This window comes from Spodoptera frugiperda, chromosome 5 (genome assembly GCF_023101765.2).
Source record: "Spodoptera frugiperda isolate SF20-4 chromosome 5, AGI-APGP_CSIRO_Sfru_2.0, whole genome shotgun sequence".
Lineage (NCBI taxonomy): Eukaryota > Metazoa > Arthropoda > Insecta > Lepidoptera > Noctuidae > Spodoptera > Spodoptera frugiperda.
In genome coordinates, this window is record NC_064216.1 from 6,699,821 (window position 1) to 6,721,113 (window position 21,293).

Genomic DNA, 21,293 nt, shown 5'->3' on the forward strand with positions numbered 1-21,293 from the left:
GTTACGCATTAAAAGCTGCAGAATTATTATCACGATTTGTCCACAGCAATATTGAAAATGATAATTTGACCCTAGCTATGTCTTCTATACACAATAGTGTGAGAGTCTGTTTTTACAATAAAATGAAGAAACAAAAGCAGACAAAAATTACAGATTACTTACAATAAAAAATACACTTGTGTATGTGTTATTATAATAATCTGCTGATTACGTGCAATTTTGATTTTAATTTAATATGGTCTTACACATATGCAAATATACTATGTTTCTGTATTAAAATACTTAATACATACATATTTACATAAAAAAGATTTTCATTTATACATAACGCTTTGTATGACGTCCGCTTATTATGACGTGTTTGTCAATTCCTTTCGATGTCATTATAAACGGACTCTACTGTAATTACTTAAAAGTAAGGGGGTTAAATAAAAATAAAAGTGGGGATTGAAAATAAACAAATAAATAGCCACAAATATCATGGCACGTTTATTTTTTTCCACTACATGGCGACTTCTAAAAGAATCGTGACTTGTTATTTTGCATTCATATAGTTTCATTTTTTTATTAGAGCTCTGCAAAATGAGCACTAAACAATAATTTTACAATGTATATTTTTTCCATAAAATTAAAATATAAACTCTGTATTTTATTTGATCTCAATATAAATCACTATGAACTGAAAAAAATTAAATGTTTTGTTAGTTCGCTAATTATAATATTGATTGATGAGACTATAATAAAGAGTACATTTAAAAAATCACATTAAAGCATATATATAATGCTGACTACATAAACGCTCTAACAGCCTCTCCCTACCGTCTACCGCTACGTCACCTCACAGATTGTATACTCAAAGTATTAACAACAAACAATATGAAAGACTTCAGCTCTACTAAACAAACCAATATAATTATAATAATAAATTTATCACAATCATTTCAGACTACAAAATAACTAAATAATCACCTGTAAAGGAGGCTGTGAGAGCTATAATCACGTGCAATGTAAATGTAATACACCACAATTAACAAATCTAACTTATTTCAAATATAAACTAGCCTAAAAATTTTAACAATAAAGAAAAAACGGTAGTAGTTAAAATATTGGTCATTAAAACTCTGAAGAGCTATAACTAAATGACCGCACAAATTATCATCATGCCATGATGTTTGTATTGAATTTTAATAAAAATTGCACTCAAAGGGATGTAAAATACTCCAAAACTTGGTAAAGTGTGGCTTTTAGCCGTTTATTTTTGTTTAGCGTATAATTAGAAATTGTATAAAATCAGTGACTTAGAAATAGCTCTCAGTATATAAAAAAAGTTAAAATCCTTAGGCTGTACTCTCGTATGATTATAATGTAAGCAACGCAATATGTTGGCAAAGCGGAAGTTCACGTAAATCTAACGATACAATAGAACTAAATATTTATGTACCTTAGACATTATGATTACACAAGGCTCACTGTTATTTCATAAAACTACCACGATCAAGTTTAGTGTAACTGGTCGGCGGCGCTCGTTGGCGCTCGGCCCCCTAGACTAGTAGTCTGCCTCGACGAGGGAAGTATACGTTATACATTCACGGGAAGGATATGTACGATTTCTTTAACCAAAATTCAATAACGGCTTACAAAGACACTGGTTGGTCCATCAACCACAACCGCTCAGATGTTAACAACAAAATAACAACAACACAATCTAACACTGCCAATATATTTCACGTGAGTATTCTTTTTAACGTTGTGAATTCCTCAGTCTTTTCTACGGTTCAAAAACAAAAAAAAAGTAGTCGAAGAAAAAATCATACCACCACTTTTGTAATTACGTAAATTCAAGGGTTTCAATATGCACTTCTTAATATAGGTTAACTAACATCGGTATGTAAAATAGTTACACAATGAAGGCACACAGGTTGCAAGTTCAACGTATACTTAGCAGCTCTTAAAAATCAAGGTGCGACCTGTGGCCTTCACTGTCATTTCGTGACCCTTATTTATTACGAAATACATTCACCGAGAAAAGATTTTCCTCTTATCAATATAAATATATGAATTATACTCTGTGTGAAAGATTAAGAAGTGAGAGCATATTTCGTAATTAACAAAGCCCGCGTTCTCCCAGCGCACCTCTTCGCTCAGCGAGGGTGAAGCAACGATAGGGCAATGTAATAAAGATAAAACAATCATAAAGACAGCGAACATATAATAATAATAATAACAAAAATATATTACTAATCCTAGAATTCAAAAAGAAACAATCACCCTCGGCAAGAGATCGGGGAGCTGAGAGACATCTATGTATATATTTATTTATATATGTATTTATGTACCTAGGTCACTATGTTGGTGTTTCTATTTCCATTCATAATATCTATGGATAATATAATAATATAAGGTATACAGCATTGAAAGGCACCTAATACGCGTTGTCCCTATCAATGCTGTTACATACAAACTATTGATAACTATGGTTTTAAAATTTCAATGGTGATCATTTTATAATGGTATCTGAAAGTTTTATACTACTCTTTAAACCCAAGTTCTAGTTTGTCTAAATAATACTGTTATCAATGGCTTGGTAAGAAACTTACTAAAGACGTTAAGATTTTATTAATATACGGAAAAGTTTAGATGTTACTCTTAAAATTTGTGGGCAACTAAATGCATCCTCATATTACTTTACTTTATACCTTAACATACGGTGTACACGTTTATTTTAAAATGATAATGAGATATTGGCCTATTTTTTTCGTGTCTCTTTCAAATACAGAACTATCAAAATATAAAAAAATATTGAGGACTATCAAACAACATTCATATGTATATATTATTATTATATGTATACTTATGTACATCTACAAGAAATTTTGATCTTTATAGTACCCAAAGTATAGTTCTGCGCTAAGTCTAACATTAATTCCAATTATATTCTCAGTTCGATATTCGGTATGACTGTAGAATGAGACATTCCTACAAATCATACGCATATTATAATTTTGAATGTTTTCTCGATATACTTGAATAAATAAACACTACCAATATTTACATTTGCTGAACCAGCACATGGACACACACATGGAAATAAAATAATGTATCAAAATAACAACACGGGAAGTTGTAAAACAATAGGTATAAATGTCGGTCTAACACTATGTATTACATATTAGAGCTCTTACAATATTTTATTTCCAGTTCTACCCTGACCTGCAGACTTAACTAAACTTACACTACCACATCATTTACATAGAAATGGCACCAATCTATCTTTGATATCAATAATGGCAAACCATAAGGAACCCCCGCAGCGGACACTTTAGCTGCACAGCTCGGTGCGCAAGAACTGTCTCAAGGTATTGGAAGACTACTGCACTATACACTATTCATTATTACTATTATTCGAAAAACAGTAATGAAATAAAGTTCTGCCTCTTGCCAAAATACGTTTGTATATATGTATGTATATTGCGATATCCTAAATGGGTAAATAATTATGTAACAATGTTTATGATGACTACACTTTATATGAATATTCAATCTCATCAGGAATATAAAATGAAGTTTATCGATGGTGTTATGATTGATATTGCCTAATGTCGCTAACCGCTAGAAGGCACACAAAGTTTAGTAAGAAGCTTCACAAATTATGCTCTCTGTTATGTACGGCCAGTCGGCCACTTGACCACTAACACCCAGCACTCACTTATTCTGTAAGACACACTAAAGCGTACTCCGGCCGATGTCCCTCACATTGAACACTGAACATAACATTATTCTGAACGTAATACGTTTAAAAAATATTGCCAATTTTATGTTGCAACAGGCACTTCTCTGGATTTCTCCAATAAACATCATATTAAAAGTTATTAATTTTGTGAAGCTTTCAATATTGCCTCTCAGGACTCTGCTAGTTTATGGAATTATTATTTGTACTTCTTATTTACTATTATTATTATTTTTTATATGAAACCTGATTTTTATTTATAGTATTCTTATGGATTAATCTTGAGGAGTATTATCTAGAGTCCCTTATATTCTTCAGCGATCAAAATACTTTACCACTCACCAGTAACAGTTCTATATAAAATTACTGAACTTCCATATACACTGACACGTTCTAAGTTAAAGCATCGCAATAAGATATTGTTACATTTCACTACGACTAATGAAGGATGGGTATGACGATGACAAGCGAATGACGAACATTAAAATTTAGAATTTTTAAGTTGGAGATTTACCATTTACGATTCCAAAATTTATCACTAAGCAAATTAGAATATGAGATCAAAAATTTTAGGCCTACAATCTATCATGATGAGACTTTTAAGTATTGATTTATAAACGCCACCACGGAAATTAATATAATCATGTGATGGTATAGATAAATCACAGTTGTAGGTATAAATCACAATGCATATATTATCATAGGCGGTACCGCTACGTGACTACTCACTACATCCTCATCTCTATTGTGATGTCCACCTGGTGTTATCGAGGGATTCCACAAGCGTAACGAAACCAACTCGATTCCTCTCTGCCACCTTCCACACGCGGATACAATCCAACAGCGCAGCCTTGCTGGCGCTCACACCACGCCCGACGAAATCAACAGTGTATAAATAAATAACTCCAAATATAATAAACAAATAAAAGTGCATGAGTCCATGCTGACGATCCTAGCGAGGAGCTGCCTGTCTCCTCTGCTCTCAATTATATCATTCTGAATGATAGCTGCTCTTGTTGATGGCTGCCAAATATATATTATTGCACTCTGGCTGCTTCCTGCTCAACCAAGAGCTGTAACAACGTACACAGTTCGTTACACTTCTATATTTTAACATAAGGAACCTTTAGTTAATCAAAGTGACCATATTGACCACATACCTAAAACGGGTGATCAATCTGCAAGATGCATTTGACCTGACATCTGGGGCTGCGGCGTTGGAGTATGCGAAGGGGGAGGTGACGCTGCAAAGATTATTATATCGATAACATTAAAGTTTACAACAAATATTAAGTAAACTATAGTGGGATACTTACAAATAGATGCAATAGACTGTGGCGACATCGCAGACATTTTGCTCGTGTCTTGCATAGAGACTTGAGTTCCTTGAGATGTCATGTAGCGATTTACCATTGGTACAAAGCTGGAAAGAAATTGCCGTCTATCAATCGCTTCTATGGATCTGATCTATAAACAACAAATTCGTTCTACGTTTGCGGTATTACCTAATAACTAATGTGCTACTATGGAAGCAGAGTAAAATAAATGATAATGCGGTGCTCAACCGTACCTGGGAACTCACTCGGAATGCAAATGGACTTAATGGTGAAATATTAATAAAGCTGTCGTTTTAATTCAGCCACATTTGTGTCACGTTCTTATTTGGTGTTGTGAGAAAATGGTTGTTAGTTAAAATACACTCCCTATATATTTGATGGATTAGTTTGTAACCATTGTAGTGTTTCAGATGTCATACCTTAAGTCACAAACGCCGGGAGAATCAAAGTTGCTGTTGTTAGAGTTGTTGGTGTTGGTAGCAACACTGTTGATGGTGCCGATGCTGTTGGCCGACACGTTGCTATGATTCTCGCGATGGACACGGTTGTGGTGTCTGTGTAGAGGAAATTAATATTGTCAGATTATGGCAGATACTCGAATGATAGATGAGAAATAAATTTCAGCGAATAAACTCAGAAGGTCCAGTAAACGGAAATTAGAACTCTTGTAACACTTTAAATTAATTATGTTTTACGTCTTAACTCAAGTAATTGTTAAACGAGGTTACTCGATTAGTTACAAGTCACGCTGGGGACCTAAAGTTACGAGCTAGATTGCATCGTAACCTAAGAAGACGCCATGTCGGACAACGTTGTCCGGCACTAGTGAATAGCCTTTAACAGTTTTTAAAGGTTTGTTGCAGGCTCAGTCAGATGAATAAGCCGCTAAACATAAATTAACGTGTTTATGAAGTGACCTTATCAGATAGCTGTCGCGCACGAAGGAGCGGCCGCAAACGCTGCACTCGTAGCAGGAGCCAGTGGAGTGCGTGCGGATGTGCAGGGCGAACTGGGACTTCGACGTGAACGACATCGAGCAGCGGTCGCAGTTCAGCGGCTTGTCGGCCACGTGCGACCATCTGGCGACAATACCAACACCACTTAAATACATTACAACATACTTATCAAGGTAACAAACATGTTTTCTATGTTTCTACTACATATAACGTGTAACAAAATACCCATATACATCAAGAAGCCCTGACGAATACAGGTTGAATAGAATCTCTACATAAAGTTTCAGCTTAAAATACGTTTAAAAAAAATTGTACCAAATACTTGGTATCGCATAGTTCTTGATTTCAAATCATACAAACGTGTCACAACACTACAGGGATCACTCGCTAATATTACGAAACATTTCTTCTGTCAATCTGATCGCCTAGTACCTGTCTACCTAATTTTGATTCGCGCACCGGCGCGATTTGAAAAATTCATAACTTGGTACCATGAAAACATGAGTTTAAAAACCCTTCCCGTATCGTTTGTTATGTTATCTAGAAACCGTGCAATTGATACATATGTCTACCCCTTTTGTTACACGTTGTATATTGATAATAACTAACAAATAAGGGGATGTAACTCACCTGTGCGCGGTTACATAGCTCTTCACAGCAAAGCGTTTCTGGCAAATATCACAAGCATACGGACGTTCACCTGAAACAGAGGATTCGCTATAAAATTAACTCAACTATCTACCTGAAAATAAATGAAAGCAATGATCTTTTAATCAATGAAAGCATTATGAAGGCACATGATGTTAGAAAGACGGCAAGATGCGATTAGAGAGTGATGCAGTCTGAAATTAATGAATGGAAGCCAAGAAATTAAATAAATAATAATAAGTATTGAAACTCGAGTGATGATGTAGCGGATGATTAGAATTATTAAAACTTACGTTGTCGGTGCCACATCATTAAGTTCAGAATGACAAAATATCTGCCTGGTAAAGCAATTTGCCGTCTTCTAAACGAACCATAGCTATCCTTCAACCTTATGTAACCCACTACGCTCTATGTATAGTAAACTACCAGACGAAAAACATTATTTGATTGTGCTAAATATGAGTACATGCTTTATATTCGTAGCCATTACAAGGCACTTGAAGTACTGTGCATGCAGTATCATCTATTTAAGCTCGTGTAGGTATATATAATTATTACTGTTTGCAATATTTTGGCATTCTCCTGTCCAACATGCAGTTGTTGGTGGTTATTTAGTTACCCGTAGTATACAGCTGCTTTATACATAGTGTGATTCCTAATAAGGTTAGTATCAAAATGTTTTTTATCTGTTAGACACACTAAGCTATGAATCACTTGGTTTACATACTACCTATGATTCATGTAGTTCAGGAATATTTTAAGGTGCTTGCACACATAACCCATGGACTTTCAGCACTGCGTACTTACAGTGTTCGTTTACTTGAAGCTATGTAGTGCAGGTGACCGATGTCTGAATGTAACACAGCACTAAGGTAGTGTGGAGCCAGTTGTGTATGCAAAACACCGAAAAATAGGGAACGCGATGTGGTCGTACCGGTATGAATTCGCTTGTGAATGTTGAGCGTGGATTTCTGCGTGAAGCGTTTGTAACAGACATCGCACTCGAACGGCCTTTCCCCCGTGTGAGTACGCATGTGTATCTCCAGGTACGGCTTGCAAGTGAACGCCGCCGGGCACTCCATGCATTGGTATGGACGCCCTTGCACTGACCACCCGCGCATTATATTAGTTTATGCTCACTTATTACAATTATGATTATTATACTCACAATAAGACTTACTATTAAACTTATGTGGCACCGACAACTTTAAATTCAAACATATGAAAAATAATATTAAGAACATGGTAAATGTTAAATACTTTGCTTGTGATCATGAATTTTTGAATAAGAAAAACAATAAGTAAGAAAAAGGCGTGCGTTGAGCGTTGTCGACTGACCTGTGTGCGTTCGTTTGTGTATATTGAGTGTAGATTTTTGCGCGAATCTCTTGAGGCATACGTCACACTGGTAGGGCCGCTCGCCGGTGTGCGTGCGGTTGTGGATCTCGAGGTACTGCTTGCAGGTGAAGGCGGCGGGGCACTGCAGGCACTGGAAGGGCCGGCCCTGCACTGTGGACGAGTCACACCGTTAGCCAGCACGCGAGCGCCCGCCTCCCCGCGCCGCGCTCTCTAGTAGCCCACATACGTTACGTTCGAGTCTGCGTCGCGCCGGCTCGCTCGCCGGCCACCCACGTACCTGAGTGCGTCCGCTTGTGGATGTTGAGACTGGATTTCTGTGTGAAGCGCTTCAGGCAGATGTCGCACTGATAGGGCCGCTCGCCGGTGTGCGTGCGCGTGTGTATCTCCAGGTATTGCTTGCAGGTGAAGGCGGCGGGGCACGACAGGCACTGGAACGGTCTGCCCTGGACTGGTGCCCAACACATATATTATAGCGGCGGCGAGCCCGCAAGGACGCTAGACGCCCTCGCTCTACGGAGGTCGCGGCGCGGACCGGTCGCCGCTCGCCGCGTACTCCGCTCCAAATCTTTCGCTAGGTATTGTTACAAAGGCTCGCGATCGCTCGACTACTCGGAGACAGACAGATTCGGAGGAGAGGCGGAGTGCGAGTGGAGAGAGGCGTGGGCGGGCGGACGGCCAGTCCGGCCCGCGGGGTCACCCACCTGTGTGCGTCCTCTTATGTATATTGAGGCTGGACTTCTGCGTGAAGCGCTTCAGACACGCGTCGCACTGATAGGGCCGCTCGCCTGTATGCGTGCGCATGTGAATGTCCAGGTAGGGGCGACGGGCGAACGCCGCCGGGCATTGCCCGCACGCGAAAGGACGCCCTTGCACTGCGCCCAGTGCACACACAAAAGCGAGTAACGCACGTCGCCGACGCATCACGGTACCTCGGGTCCGGGCCGGATCCGACTCTGGCCCACCCGCCCACTGCCAATCTCGACCGCATCCCGTCGCACGCGGCGACCGATTCACCCCCAATTTTGGTAACCCAATTTTGATAACCAGCACCGCATCTAAGCTACGATGCTGGGGCGCCAAGTATGCGTCTTTGCGGCGATTGCATTACCGCTTTTGTGAATGAATTAATATCCATGAAGAAATGATAAAAATGATAAATGCTAAAACACCGAGTTGTATGCAGAATGAGAGGAATAAGAGGGCGAATGACCGGCAGTTATTATTATTAATATGATAGGCGGGAAATTATCAGTGATTGCAGAAGTACGTAAAAGCGCGCATTTGAATGAGTTAAAGAAATCGAGATGTTAGTCGAAAGCAACGAGATGGAAGCTATCAAAATAGGGAGAGTAAAACAACGGGTTAGGCGGGCAACGGAAAAATAGGAGCGAAGCATGACGCTAAATGAAATGACTGCATGACGAGTCGCAAGTTAACGCTAGTCGTACCGAAAGGAATACTGCGGATTATAATATATGTGGGCTACTAACCCGTATGTATTTTTTCGTGCAAATTGAGCGCGCACTTCTGCGTGAAGGACTTGAGGCAGACGGTGCACTGGAACGGCCGCTCCCCTGCGCCGCCAACGCACGGACACGGGGGGACAGAGAAACAAAACAAAACCACGATGGACAAATAATACTACTGAGCTCAGTAACCGATTGCCGATCGTTTCCAACTGACTACCATGAGGGAATTTTACCACGTTATTTGTCCATCAGACATTCTCTCTCCTATAACTTAACGGAAATCATCACAACGTACACATGCTTTACTTGTTTGTGAATAGTTTTTGAGCGTGTGTAACCTAATGTAAGCTGCCATACACAGACTAGAACTAATATATTATTATTTATGTTTATTTCCGTATCGCTAACCATGTCCATAGGTCATAACAATAAAAATAAAAACAATACTTAGGTCAGGGAGCCCTTAAAACTATTCACAAAACTTAGGCTTCAAAGTCACAATGTTATTGATTGAATTGTGGCAAATACATTGTGGCTCCGACACCGAACCAAAATAAAGGAAATATCAAGGGACCCACCGGTGTGTATACGTTTATGAGTGCCAAGGCTGGACTTCTGAGTGAACCGCTTGTCACAGATGTCGCATTGATAGGGGCGCACTTTGTTGATCAGCGATTGGATGTGCTCCTCTAGAAATACCAATAAAATTCAGCTAAAACAACGGCCCAGCTCGTCACGCTGCTAATGTTACTGCCTAGTAACTAGCTGAGCTAACGTATATTAACAAATTCATTGTCTACTTAAGGATTTTAGGGGAAAATGCCTACCAGTGTGTATTTTCCCATGTCGTCCCAGGCTGGACTTCTGAGTGAAGCGCATAAAACAGATGTGGCACTGGTACGGCCGCACTTTCTCTAACAGGGCTCGTCTGTGCTCCTCTATAAGTTATACGAGTTTCGATATAGCATCGCTGCACCCTCTCAAACAATATGTATTTCATTAATATTACCTAATATGTTAAACAATTGAAACCATTCACACACATTCAGGGGGAGGTAGGCTATCTCTATAACATAATACACGTTAGTACCGTTCTGCCTCAAGGAATACGTCACGCATAAGTAGGCAGGAGGTAGAGGTAGGGACCCACCGGTATGTATTTTTCCGTGCCGGCCCAAACTTGATTTCTGGGTGAATCTCACAAAGCAGATGCCGCACTGGTAGGGCCGATCCTTAGCCAGCAGCGCGCGTCTGTGTTCCTCTGAACGAAACCATCGAATGAGTCAGAATACGGCTAACATTCAACTTTGAACGGACAAAGAGAGGTGCGGGCTTTAGGAGCCAGTGAGGAGGTGGACAGTACGTATTACTGCAGCGACAGTGTCGGCACGGGGCGGCGCTAAAGATATCAACCCACCCGTGTGTATTTTCTTGTGTCGGTTGAGGCTGGAGCTCTGCGTGAACCGCATCTGACAGAGATCACACTTGTAGGGCCGGTCCTTCACCATCAACGCGCGCATGTGCTCATCTAGAACCCAGGCCACAGTCCAACAACACACGTCCCGTGCTACGGGAGCTCTGGTCTACACCACGTTATACAAGAACACACAATCGATTTGTCGCGCCCTCTTGGCACTCCGCGCGGTATCTGCATACCGCAGCGCATCCATTGTGCGTTCTTTACCTCCCCCTGTTTACCTCACATCAAACGAAGCCTTCCTCACGCCCTGATCTTTTTGCGAAAACACTATAGCTCTATTGGCACAACTCAAAAACTATTCACATGTCGTATGTTAAGCATATGTATTGTCAACTATTTCAGCGAATTGTGTGTCGCACCAGTGTCCTACTTGGCTATATGTACGTGTACTTCGTTACATTTGATATGATAAGGAAAATGGATAAACAATATTGTATAATATAAGTGTCTGAATAAAAATCGTAAAAAGCTCCGTCCAAAGGCCGCGTGCTTATAGGTAAAGTATAAATAAGCACTAAGGTATAATAAAAATAAAGGTAGTAGACACCCAATGAAGTATTGGAAAACGAAAAAGGGAGACAACATTCGTAATGAGGACAGGTGTAATAGGAATCTGCTATCGAATTTATACGAACTTGTTCAAGTCCTATAAGGAAGAATAGAATCACTAGCTACTTACATATATAATAATAGTAATAAAACGAAACATTTAAGTACTTGTGCATAGAAATTATAAATAAATGTACGGTTTCCTAGCAAGTCCAGGGTAATAGATAAATACGTAGCACATCTAGCGTAAAAATAATAGGTATGATATAGACATAAACAAGAAAAAGACAATACATATAAAATACAAAATAGCTCGTTTATCAGGGCGTCAAAACAGGAGATAAGCCATAATCAATAACAGGTAGCCAATGGAAAATTTAAAACAATAACACAAAATAATTTTAATAATTCGGTTCGCGGAAACAGGAGGAGGTCAACTTGAAAATATAATAATCCAATTTGATTTCATAATTATTTTGAACAATCCCCTCATGGTACATAGTAAAATTGGGAATTTATTGAGTTTTTCCAGTTCAGTTCAGGTAAAATGTAACTTCCATATAAATCTCCTAATACCTCCATCCTAAATTCAGTGTTAAAACATTCATCCCTATAACATATTAATTAAACATTTAAACTTTTGGGGGGGAATCTTTACAATCGTAAAATAAATGCAATAAATTACTAAAATTAAAATTTTCTCTTAGTGCAAAATGTAATAATTGACTGACGATAACAAAATAATATGGAAATTACATTAAATTGCATTCAACAACAATAATGCAATTGTAAGTATCATTTTGGGATAATACAACAATAACATCAGATAAATAAATATTTTTCAAGCGATCAGAACTTTCATTGAGTTTACTGATACCACTTTCATTAAATTAATGCGATTCAGATTCTTACTATTCGTATTAAGGTTATTGGCATTGAATATTTTAGTTTGAAAAATATTATTTATTTAGGCGGACGAAAAACAGACTTTTTTGGAGAAAGCAGTGCAAGGGCCTGATTTTTTTGGTCGTCTGTTTTTTGTATGCCTGCGAACAACACCGAGATGCTTTTAGATGCAACAACATCTTGTTAGTATGGTACACTGACCTGTGTGAACACGTTTGTGCGTGTTGAGACTGGATTTCTGCGTGAATCGTTTGAGGCAGAGATCACACTGGAAGGGGCGCTCTCCTGTATGTGTGCGCATATGCACTTCTAGGTAGGGCTTACGGCAAAAAGCAGCGTCGCATACCTACGTCACCAAAGAAAAACTCACGATCAGTAGCCGTTATTACCTTTGCAACTTTAAAAAATAGATATACTCAGCTAGAGTCCAATTTAAAGCTGAAAATGGAGTTGAATCTTTTTCAGGCCTAACTTTTAATTTAAAACCGTCCAGTTTCATCAATTAACACTAAGCTCGATAAAGTAATGCGATAGAAAAAAATATTCAAGTTGGTATTCTTTTTTTTTTTTGGACTGGGCAATACAAAGAGTTCCCCATTTTAGTATGGTAACATTCATGGTACAAAGTTTAAACTTCGCGGTCTCAATAATAGTGTTATTTAGCGAAATGCGAACTTATTTGTACTCAAATAAAGCTGAATTCATTCTTAGTATTGAAAAAATAGTTACCTGACCTACAATTAACATTTTTAGGGTGCGTAAAAACCAGACGGATCAAACAATAGTATAGAAAGCCCCTCCTTGTCCATTGACAAAACGAAACCCCTTTGGTACAAACATCTGTCCATTTTGTATTTAGGTACCTACTAGTAACGGTTAACTGACATCGCGTGCAGTTTAGCAATTTTATGCAGAAACAAGTCAAATTGTCTACTACGTTATTAAATATTGTTTTTAATTGTAAAACCTTTGTAATAACGTGCTAACATGCAGGTACGTTTTATGGGCCATTACTGTATTTAGTATTTTTTTCTTAATTTTTTAAACTTTTTTTGCGTATTCGTGTTTGATCGTGTCTTTATTGAATTGTTTAGAAATATACGTACAGTACACTGAAATGGTTTGTTTCCTGAGTGTAGTTTCATGTGAACATAATAAGATGAAGCAGACGACAGTACTTTGCCACAGACCTGAAATAAGAAACATTTTGAAGAGTTATTATTTGCGATATTTCTGGATACATTTTTTGTCGCTTCTTAACTTTTTTATAAAGGTTATGTTATTATTCCGCATAATTTGAGCAAAATTACTTTTTTTATGTATTGTGTAACAAGAACGTAGAATTTTTTGACGATAGATTGGTGCCTTGGGAAGGCAAAACTCAAGGCCAAGGAGTGATCACAGCTTCAATCTTTGTCTTTTAAAATACGAAAGTCCGTTAAAAGATTCCAAGTTAAAAAAAAACAAAAAAAAACATCGGCCAATAGTAATGAAGATCATCAACAAAATTACCGAGAACTCGAAATAACTGTAATATTGACAAACAGATAACCGAATGATACGTATAAATTGAAAACAAAAAAAAAGTGTGCCAATTTTCGGTTCTCACCTTACAGGCCTGAGGTTTAGATCGCGGTGTCGATTGACCCCCATTTGCCACTTCCATTTTAGTTTGAACTGATCCCATGTCCACCCCCATACCCTGTTTGAAAGAGTAAGAATGGTGTTTTTATCGTAAAATCCGGAAAAAAACTAAATGTACCAAAAATTTATTTGATATCAAGTATTACCTGAGGGCACTGTCGTCCGTCCATGTCCATATCAACTCCTTCGTCGTCCATGCCTTTAAAGCTCAACTGAAACGAACAAAAATAGACGTAATGTATTTAGATTATCATCATGATGATAATGAAACATGTTTAGAACAAGTATGGGATCATTCGGATCACTGTTTTATTTAGGTACTAGTGTTTTCGCTTTGACGATGAACAAGAACATCTATTTCCAAACATCTAAAGTTTATATTCCTTTCTCCTTTCCGTAACTCACCTCATCATCTTGTTGCATTTCTTGTTGTTGTTGGTGTTGTTCCATGAGATCTTGCTGGTGTTGTACTTGCTGTTGTACTATGAGGCTGTCTTTAGAATCCTCTTGGTGTGCTTGGTGATGTTGGTTCATTGAAATAATGGATGCATGGCTTGAATCTGAACGTATTATTGTTGGGGGACCGGTATGTACGTGTGGATGAGATGTGTAGAAACTGGAACACAACAAGATTCATTATTTAACCTTTCTTGGAAACTATTGCTGTAAGAAGTTTCAACAGGGTCTGTCATTTAGTCAATTGGTTATCATGTCCTGTAGATGCTGTCATGGATGCTATCTTACCTCATAGGTTCAGCTTTGATTTGCTGTTCGAACATGGAGATAGTGGCGAGTAGGTCGCCAGGGGGTGGCACGGGGACCCCCACGCCCCGTGCCACACCCCCGACGCCTACGCCCCAGTGTGCTGGGAAACTAATGGCGACCTCTTTGCTCCCCCATTTTCAACTTCTGCCACCTGTAAAGAACTTCATGTCAAGTACCGATCGATCAAAACTACACTTAGTCTACCTGTATAAGTACCTAGACTGAAGTAATGGCTTATTTTATGTAACTACTTCGGTAAACTTTCAACAGAATGCAAGTATAATTAATAAGCTAGAAATTTATGTTAAGTACATACAATTATTAAAATTTCCATTTTCAATTTGCTGCTATTTATTTATAACTTAAGTATCGAAAATCGTTTTATTAATCCAACCAAAATATTATCGGCGTAAAATTATGAAAACTTGATCATACCTGGAGTTATGAGACTATACTGAAGGTAAAGTGTAAAGATTTGAATTCATCACACAATGAGAACAAAACTCAATAAAATAATTGAACACTCCAATTTTTAGAACGGACAGATTATTAATTTTGTGCTGCAAAACGAGTGTAGATGGAAAATGATTAAATTTTACCTGTGCATGACAAAAATATAAAATTTTTTATATTTATCAGCTCTTTCGGCATTTCTAAATACCTACCTGTTCTATTATCATTATTTCTCCGTATTTTATTAATAAGGTAAGGAGTGAGACAAAAAAGTAAATAAAATGTAGGTACTAGCCTTAGTTTTACCCCCAATTTTATTAGCGGTTTAGTAAATATTATTATTATATTTAAATGTATAAGATCGATCGTGTTAAGCCACATTATGTCTTAATCTATAATTTTTATGATGCAAATATAGTTAGATACAGGGAACAACACTACAAGCTGTGATGAGTAACAGAACAAGGTTATTTCAATGATGGCTGGAATAGGGAATGATGGGTTGGTTCTGGTTAGTAAAATAAAGAGGTACGCTGCACGCACCATGTTATTGGGTAGGCATTGCTGCGTGATATGGAGCTGAATGTTTTTTGCTTTTAATAAATATTTATACAGCCTATATTTTCGGCTGATCAACATTGGTCATTTCTGTACCCTCTGTCTTTCAGTTTCAGGTCCAATATGAGGCATTAAAAAACATTTGCGAAATAAGTTTAAGATTCGAAATAAAAAGCTCGGTTTTGCGTAAAACAAAATATAATTAAAACAAAAACATAATTACAAAAAAAAAATGATTACAAATCAAAAGATACAGGGCAACAAAACAAAAAAGGTACAAAATGGTAAAGTAACAAATACATAAACGCATAGAAATAATATTAGGCAAACAACGTAATATACCAAACAAAAATTAGGTAGGTAGATATTTTTGGGTTATACAGATAAACCAAACAATAACATAACAAATTAGATTAGACGTTAAAGTACATTGCTGTTTTATTTATATTGTTAGGCCGTTGACTGAGCACAGTAGATAGGTGCATAAAAAGCCGGAGATATGTATGCGAATCGCAATAGATAGATAAGTATAGGCATGTATATGAATAAAATGATAGCATACACTCACACAAGGGCGCTTATCTTTAGCATATTTGTGTAGCATATGCAGATACATATGTATGTAAACTTGTTCACATATACAGCGGCAACTCTAATCGGTAGATATACGAAAGTGTAAACAAGAAAACATAATGAAAACAGCTAAAATGTCTAACAAATTATTAAATGGCGGAAGCTCACCGACCGACTGTCTCCACCCAGCCTCCCCCCCGGCCATCAATAAAATGGCCAATTCGTTATTGAATTTTGTCCCCAACTTTCAAGCCGAGGCTGCGCGACGCCGGTTGTCATACGACAAGTAATTTAGTAACCAATACAAGTCTAATGTAAACAAAACGGGTTTATAACACACTATCTATTCAACGTTTCGGTGAAAGTTATGTCATATTATCCTGAGCTAAATCTACAGAAACGACTTTGTGAAATTCTTATTAGTTACTAACTGTAAACATAAACATCACTTGGAAACGAAAGACTTGTAGCTATTGGAAATACAACGACCTTTCATAATGTACGGAGGGAATGAGATACAAATTTATTATTATTTCTTTTTTATGCAAAATGTTAGGTTTCATCGCGCTTATGTTATTATATCATTATAAATGTATAGCAAAAGTTATATTCTACTCACATAAGTAAAGAAACACCTAAGTATAGTAGTGTATACAGAATCACATAAATTATATCACTAATTACACAATTTCGTTAAGATTGGCCATTCGAATTATGTTTTTCTTAGACACCGACATAAAATGGCTGCTACCTCATTGTTCTGCGCGTTCGTTCGTGCGCATAGAAGCCGTGAACGCTTGGGGACGACTTCTCCGCCAATTAAAATTATGGCGCGAAATTTAAGGCGTCGTTAACTACAATTTAATGTTTTATTTATGATAATCATTAGCGCCAGTTGTCAATTCCAATACACAGCAATTGTATAACAAAAAACAAATGATGTTATGGACAGAATAATGAAAGCCGGAATATACACGAGGTTATTACAGTCATATTTATCTACTTTATCGGTACCCAACGGAGGAGAAAATGTTTTCCTTTGTTGATGGCGAATACCATCTAAATGTTGATTTAATTGGTTTTCGGAGTTTGTGAATATGTGACAAATAGGACAATAATATTTTTTATATTTTTTATTAGCAATCAGTTTGGACTTCCGCATTTCTTCCGCCATGTTACCTACCACCTTGCTTATCTATAGATGTTTACATATAATTGGTTGTTATCTATCTAAGATTGCAATTTATTGATTAAAAATTCTATTTGAAAACTAGGCCAGGTCCCTGTCAGCCAATGACACTTTAGTACAGTGAGTAGGCAGGTAGATCTCAAATTGTTATTAAGAAATACCTGCTTATGTTTAGGGTTCGATTTATATTGTAACTACTATTGTGCGTGCCTACTTTCAGAAAAGCTTGATAATAGGTATGTTTGTATGCATGCTATAGAGATTAGGTAGGTTTATTTATTTTCTTTTTATGGAGCGAAAATACGTAATTCTTGGTAGGTATAAAAGCTCAAATAAGTACAAAAATAATTAGATCATAGTAACATAAACCTTTAAATTTGCTGATTTAACAAATCAACCGCTATATAATATTACATTAATCGATATTTAGTATTTAGGTAATACATTTTCATGAATAAACATTAAAAAACATGGTAAAGCTACAAGAAATATGCTTGTAATGTGTAACGGTTATTATTATACTACTACAATACCATCGAAGTAAGTCGTGAAGTTAGTTTCGATTCGGAACTAGTTGTAAAACATGCTAATAAATAGAAATTAATAAATTTGCCGCAGCTGCTCCTGCAAAAAACCGGTCTTTAACACGCTTTTATTAGCTTTGCCTTTATGTTTGCTTGTGTAATTATTATTATTCGGTAAACTCTGCTGAATATGTTCAAGAAATTGTTATGTTAAAACAATTTTCTCAGTTATTAATAAAGTAGGTGCGACTGGAGGATAAATGATGGATAATTATAAAATAAAAAGATATTTAAGGCAGTGAAGAAATTTTTTCGCTCTTTTTACAAAGTAATAATTTTATGCACCATTTTTTAGGAAAATAAATTAGTTATTGATATTTGTTACCGTGAATAAATGTTATTGCAATTACATAGACAATATCTTAAAAGACCATTACTCAATTGCTGCACTCTACGTTTGTTTATGTTTCAGTTTTGACACTGACGTTTCCTCCTAGATTGTTTATGGTTCTTTTTGATAAATCGTAACCATGGCGGTGGGTGTTTTATATTTTTGTATTAAATTATCTATTTGAATCGGTTATATTTACTTATATTATGCGTGGAAATATGTTTCAATGCAATATCTATTTATTATGGTGTCCTATCATTACTGTATTTTCTAAATTATTGTTATATTTTGGTCTTAGAATCGGCATAACCTAGACTTGTATGTTAACACGAAGATATAGTTTAAAATAAGTGTGATTATGAGTGCAAAACGTAAATGAAGTATATACATTTCAGCGTGTACCACCGCCCGCGTTGAAGAAAGACAAGAAGGAGAAGAAGCCTCCTAAGGATAACTCCAAAAATGTTATGAGAAACCTTCACATCAGGAAACTCTGCCTGAACATCTGTGTCGGAGAGTCTGGTGACAGGCTGACTCGTGCTGCTAAGGTTAGTTTCAATATCCAAACTCAATGTGCTTATTGATTTTTGTAATTGTTTGAGGTAACCCCCAAAACATGACTTCTGTTCACGCTATAACCACACTGTTTGAAATACTTAGTCAACAACTATTCTTAATACCTAATCAATGTAAAGCAGTCTAGCCATGAACTTACTTATTTCTATTGTTGTTGTATTCTACCTCTTGTAACTGTTACCTCAAATTGCAGTAGGTAATAACATGTCCCATGTGATTGATTTATTTTCATATTTCTCTATGGAACTGAGTGTAGCATGAACTTGTTCAAGAGTGACATAAACTTGTGTTACTGTTTGTAAATTCATGCAAAATCAAATATTTCCAATTTGCAACTTCTGAGCACTATTATTTTACTGTTCAGAATACTTACGGAAATTACATTTACACAACAAAAACCTTGCCTTTCATCACTAAAGCATTATCATGGTGTCTGTGAGAGCTATGTGGAATAATAATACTTTCGTCTTCACCACTCAATGCTGGCAAAATGGTCAACAAAATTGATGTCTAGAATTTGTTGAAAAATAAAAAGTAAAACTGCATTGATTAATATTTTCTTTTGTATAATTTCAGGTGTTGGAACAGCTTACCGGCCAACAGCCAGTGTTCTCAAAGGCCAGGTACACTGTCAGGTCTTTCGGTATCCGTCGTAACGAAAAGATCGCAGTCCACTGCACTGTCCGTGGTGCTAAGGCTGAGGAGATCCTCGAGAGGGGTCTTAAAGTGAGTTATCAGTGCATTTTATGATTGTTCCAGTGTTTTTCATTAGTATTTAGTTGTATTTGACAAGATAATACTACCACTAAATTAACTATGAAGAGATGAGCCTTTTATTGATTGTCTTGTTTATTGAAACTTATTCTTTGTTAATTTTCTTTGTGTTTATTGTGAAATAGTACCAAAGAAATAAATGGATATTGTGACTTAAGGTTATTTCCTTCAGTCCTCCATCTACCAGTACATTGATCTAAATTAGACCCAATCTACTTTCTATAGTCTGATGTAGAGATTCCAAGAGATTAACCAGTACATTTTCTTCCAGGTCAGAGAATACGAGTTGAGACGTGACAACTTCTCAGCCACTGGCAACTTCGGTTTTGGTATTCAAGAACACATTGACTTGGGTATCAAATACGATCCCTCCATTGGTATCTATGGTCTCGACTTCTACGTCGTACTTGGCCGACCAGGTAAGAATAAAACCTATTTTTTTTTTTTTTAAATAATTAGATGATGTTAGTTTTTATTAAGCCAGTAAAAAATGTGCATTAAATTATCATTTTTGAGATTAATTCCTAACATTTTTACAATACTTTCTGATATTACTTTGTTTGATATGCAATTTGGTTGCACATCTGTTCAAGGGTGATGACAATAACATAACTTCACTCTGTAAATAATGTGCCATATTATTTACCATGTTTTTAAATGATATTACGGTTTAAACCTAGTGTTAATAAAAATATGGTGCACATTTTGATAAAATAAATTCTCCAAGGTGCAACTTCCCTAAAGTCTTCTTTGTAACACATTTTTAAATATTGTTATTTCTTTTTTCTAGGATTCAATGTAGCACACAGAAGACGCAAGACTGGCAAGGTTGGATTCCCCCATCGTTTGACAAAGGAGGATGCCATGAAGTGGTTCCAACAGAAATACGATGGTATCATCCTTAACAGCAAAAAGTAAACTTAAGTAAACAAAATTTATAAAGGTTATAGTGTTTTATTTATCTTTTCCTTTTTACAATTCAAATGAAACAGTATTGAAAGATTATTTTCATAACATTCTTGTCAATGAAAAGGACCATACTTCCTCCATTTGTTGTCTTGCTTGAGTTAGATAAAATAGCACTGAATGTGTTAATGTTACACTGTATTATTTTCATCTCTAACCTTTTCGAATAATTAGAGAAAACGAACGATTTCGAAATAATGCAATTGACATCAACACCATCAAATTCTCGAAAGAGTACCTAAGCAGAAGTGCACACAATAGAACATGCACCACCACACATCGTTATTCACTGATGTTGAAAATCGCATAAAAATCGTGTAGATGAATGGGAGATTCGCTTGTTTATGAATTTATTGTTATGTGAGGCTATGACGGATTTCAGAGTGTTGGATTCAATTTCTGAGGTCGAACAAAGCTTTTACCAAGATAGAAGGTGTTTGGTGCATATT

General features: G+C 36.7%; 2 protein-coding genes across 30 annotated transcripts; one reads left to right on the forward strand and one right to left on the reverse strand.

Annotated features, from left to right (window-relative positions):
- Window positions 1–466: 466 nt before the first annotated feature.
- Window positions 467–17,257, reverse strand: LOC118272256 (zinc finger protein ZFP2). 29 transcript variants are annotated; one of them, XM_050693768.1, is made up of 22 exons: window positions 17,044–17,257; window positions 14,820–14,991; window positions 14,481–14,691; window positions 14,222–14,287; window positions 14,041–14,133; window positions 13,538–13,621; window positions 12,633–12,777; window positions 10,914–11,024; window positions 10,647–10,757; window positions 10,324–10,434; window positions 10,075–10,185; window positions 9,518–9,601; window positions 8,729–8,899; window positions 8,305–8,475; window positions 8,007–8,177; window positions 7,603–7,773; window positions 6,651–6,720; window positions 5,982–6,143; window positions 5,484–5,618; window positions 5,044–5,168; window positions 4,888–4,971; window positions 467–4,800 (listed from the first exon to the last, which is right to left on the reverse strand). In XM_050693768.1, the coding sequence occupies exons 2-21, from the start codon at window positions 14,852–14,854 to the stop codon at window positions 4,901–4,903; spliced, it is 2,409 nt and encodes an 802-aa protein (XP_050549725.1). In that variant the 5' UTR covers window positions 14,855–14,991; window positions 17,044–17,257; the 3' UTR covers window positions 467–4,800; window positions 4,888–4,900. The 29 variants fall into 29 exon arrangements, with proteins under 29 accessions (XP_050549725.1, XP_050549728.1, XP_050549727.1 ...); XM_050693771.1 differs by having other exon boundaries at window positions 8,729–8,812; window positions 17,044–17,256; XM_050693770.1 differs by having other exon boundaries at window positions 5,044–5,150; window positions 17,044–17,253.
- A 1,265-nt stretch (window positions 17,258–18,522) lies between these two features.
- On the forward strand, window positions 18,523–20,823 carry LOC118272042 (60S ribosomal protein L11). The gene is made up of 5 exons (XM_035588345.2): window positions 18,523–18,673; window positions 18,924–19,076; window positions 19,681–19,830; window positions 20,150–20,297; window positions 20,669–20,823. The coding sequence occupies exons 1-5, from the start codon at window positions 18,668–18,670 to the stop codon at window positions 20,794–20,796; spliced, it is 585 nt and encodes a 194-aa protein (XP_035444238.1). The 5' UTR covers window positions 18,523–18,667; the 3' UTR covers window positions 20,797–20,823.
- Window positions 20,824–21,293: the final 470 nt, after the last annotated feature.